Source organism: Dromiciops gliroides, chromosome 5, assembly GCF_019393635.1.
Source record: "Dromiciops gliroides isolate mDroGli1 chromosome 5, mDroGli1.pri, whole genome shotgun sequence".
Classification (NCBI taxonomy): domain Eukaryota; kingdom Metazoa; phylum Chordata; class Mammalia; order Microbiotheria; family Microbiotheriidae; genus Dromiciops; species Dromiciops gliroides.
The window spans coordinates 87,528,454-87,531,512 of NC_057865.1; the positions used below are offsets into that span (position 1 = coordinate 87,528,454).

At 39.1% G+C, this 3,059-nt stretch overlaps 1 protein-coding gene across 1 annotated transcript; it reads left to right on the forward strand.

Moving 5' to 3' along the window:
• The first annotated feature begins 735 nt into the window (after positions 1–735).
• Positions 736–1,725, forward strand: LOC122729395 (serine/arginine-rich splicing factor 7-like). The gene has a single exon (XM_043968252.1). It carries the CDS (start codon positions 824–826, stop codon positions 1,508–1,510), a length of 687 nt encoding a protein of 228 aa, XP_043824187.1. The 5' UTR covers positions 736–823; the 3' UTR covers positions 1,511–1,725.
• The last annotated feature ends 1,334 nt before the right edge of the window (positions 1,726–3,059 follow it).

Sequence of the window (3,059 nt, forward strand, 5' to 3'; positions counted from 1 at the left end):
AAAACAAAAAAAAGGGGGCAGCTAGGTGGCGCAGTGGATAGAGCATCGGCCCTGGAGTCAGGAGTACCTGAGTTCAAATCCGGCCTCAGACACTTTACACACTTACTAGCTGTGTGACCCTGGGCAAGTCACTTAACCCCAATTGCCTCACTTAAAAAAAAAAGTTTGCATCAGTTTACAATTCCACCAATGATGTCATAGGGTGCTGATTTTCCCCAAAGAACCTCCCACTTTGAGTATCATCATTTTTTTCTAATTGTGCCATTTTAATGGGGGGGGGGGAGTAATGTATAAGACTATTCTGGTTTGTATTTCTTTGATCTGTATAAGAAATCTGAGAAGAAAGAGATCCCTTTGGGGAGCGTAGAGAGCAGGAATTGCAAAGGACTTCTGTCATAAGCCGGGTCATAAAGAAATAAAAGGATTTCATTGGAGAAAATGTTGGATATAGCCTGACTGAAGCCATAGAAATGGCAAAAGATGGATGAAATTGGGTAATTCTGAGTAGTTCAGTTTGGTCCCATAAATAAAAGAAAAACTAACACCCACTTCTGTGTCTCCTTAATACTATGAAAACCCTCAGAAATTAAATTTCCTTTAGTTATCTAAGGCCTCAGTTGGGTAAAATTTACACTGATATTAACAAATTTAATTCAATAAGCATTGATTAATTATCTACTATGTGCAAGGCAATATACTAGTTGCTGAAAATATTAAAAAATTGTGACGCCCGGGAGTTGCTCGAACCGCCGAGTGGAAGAAGGGAGTACCTCGACCCAGACCAGGTTATTACGAAGCGCAGGGAGCACGAAGGCCGGACACCATGTCGCGCTACGGGCGGTACGGAGGAGAGACCAAAGTATATGTTGGCAACCTGGGAACTGGTGCCGGCAAAGGAGAATTAGAGAGAGCCTTTAGTTATTATGGTCCCTTACGAACTGTATGGATTGCCAGAAATCCTCCAGGATTTGCTTTTGTGGAATTCGACGATCCAAGAGATGCAGAAGATGCAGTTCGAGGACTAGATGGAAAGGTGATTTGTGGCTCTAGGGTAAGGGTCGAATTGTCAACAGGAATGCCCCGAAGATCTCGATATGACAGACCACCTGCACGGCGCCCATTTGATCCTAATGATAGATGTTATGAACGTGGGGAGAAAGGTCATTATGCTTATGATTGTCATCGCTACAGCCGAAGAAAGAGAAGCAGGTCACGGTCTCGATCTCACTCAAGGTCCAGAGGAAGGAGATACTCTCGCTCAAGGAGCAGGAGCCGTGGTAGGAGGTCAAGATCTGCATCTCTTCGTAGGTCTAGGTCTGCTTCAATCCGTTCTCGATCTGGTTCTTTAAAAAGATCGAGGTATTTCCAATCATCCCGCTCAAGATCCAGATCCAGGTCTCTTTCAAGACCAAGAAGCAGCCGATCAAAATCCAGATCACCATCTCCAAAGAGAAGCCGCTCACTTTCTGGAAGTCCTCGTAGGAGTGTGAGTCCTGAAAGAATGGACTGAAATGAAAAAAATTAACCTTTTAGGAAGAAAGTTATTTTGTTTACATTATTATAAGGGATTTTGTGATGTCTGTTCAATGTAAGTGTAACCTAGAAGGCTATTTGAACCATCTAATAATCAGAATGGATCTGAATATTTTAAGAGCTCTGTAAATTTACATCAGTAGAGTAGTGTCATTTTTTTTTGTTGTATGTATTAACATCTTATGATCTTGAAAATGGATTTTTTATTGGCACATTTAAGAATAAAAATGTGTTTCTAACTAAAAAAAAAAGATTGTGACAATGAAGCCGTGCCCTCAAGGCGTTCACAATCAAGTTGGGAGTTGAGAGAGGAATAAAATGTATGTGAATATGGATCATATATGGGAGAAAGTGCTTAGTTCAAAATATAAGTCAAAGCAAGTGGCATAAGAAATTTGAAAGAGGAGAAATGATCAAATTTTAAAAATTAAATCTTCAGAAGCTGTGGTTGGAATGATTATAATTAGTTCTACTCTCTATAATCCAAAGGCAGATTAACTAATGTGGGTTTCATTCATGGTCTCTACTTCCATTACTTTTTTTTTTTTTTTTTGCGGGGCAATGGGGGTTAAGTGACTTGCCCAGGGTCACTCAGCTAGTAAGTGTCAAGTGTCTGAGGCAGGATTTGAATTCAGGTCCTCCTGAATCCAGGGCTGGTGCTTTATCCACTGTGCCACCTAGCTACCCTGACTTCCATTACTTTTAAGCAATGTTAAAAACCACTGTCTTTTCCATGATTTATTCAGAGCTCCTTAAGGTGGAAAAAAGGTTGATCAGAGGAAAGTGAGTTAGCTCATCTTATAGATGAGAAGAATGGGTCTGAAAATGAAAATAAATAAAACATAAAATTTTATTTTAAAATAATGCATCTGAAAATAAAAATAAATTTAAAATAAAATTTAGTTTAAAAAGAACACATCTGAAAATAAAAAAAACAAATTTTAATTTTAAAAAGAAGAATGAGTCAATGGAAAGAATACTAGAAGCAGAAGACCTGTATTCTACTTTTGTCTCTGCCACTACTTGTGTGACCTTGGATAAATCCTTCTACCTCTCAAATGAGATATTAAGATGTAAATGTTTTGTCAAGTAGTCCACAAGTATTTATAAGCTGGTTAGTATGACCTTGTTGAGGGGCAAAGTATCTTAAGTTGTTTTTTGGTCCCAGCTAAATTAGCAATGTCTACCATAAATGGGTAGCTGGGCAACACAGTGGATAGAGTGCCCAGCTTAGCGTCAGGGAGACTCATCTTCCTGAATTCAAATCTGACCTTAGACACTTACTAGCTGTGTGACCCTAGGCAAGTCACTTAACTCTGTTTGCTTCAATTTCCTCATCTGTAAAATGAGCTAGAGAAGGAAATGACAAATCACTCCAGTATCTTTGCCAAGAAAACTCCAAATGGGGTCAAGAAGAGTTAGACACAACTGAGACACAACTGAACAACAGAATAAATGGAAGAAACCAATAATGGAGGCCAGTTCTGAATCTGATTATAAATACCTATGATGGCAGACAGATCTAT

Excerpts from the sequence above, each read along its gene's own strand:
- LOC122729395 (XM_043968252.1), top strand. The coding sequence starts at position 824 with ATGTCGCGCTACGGGCGGTACGGAGGAGAGACCAAAGTATATGTTGGC.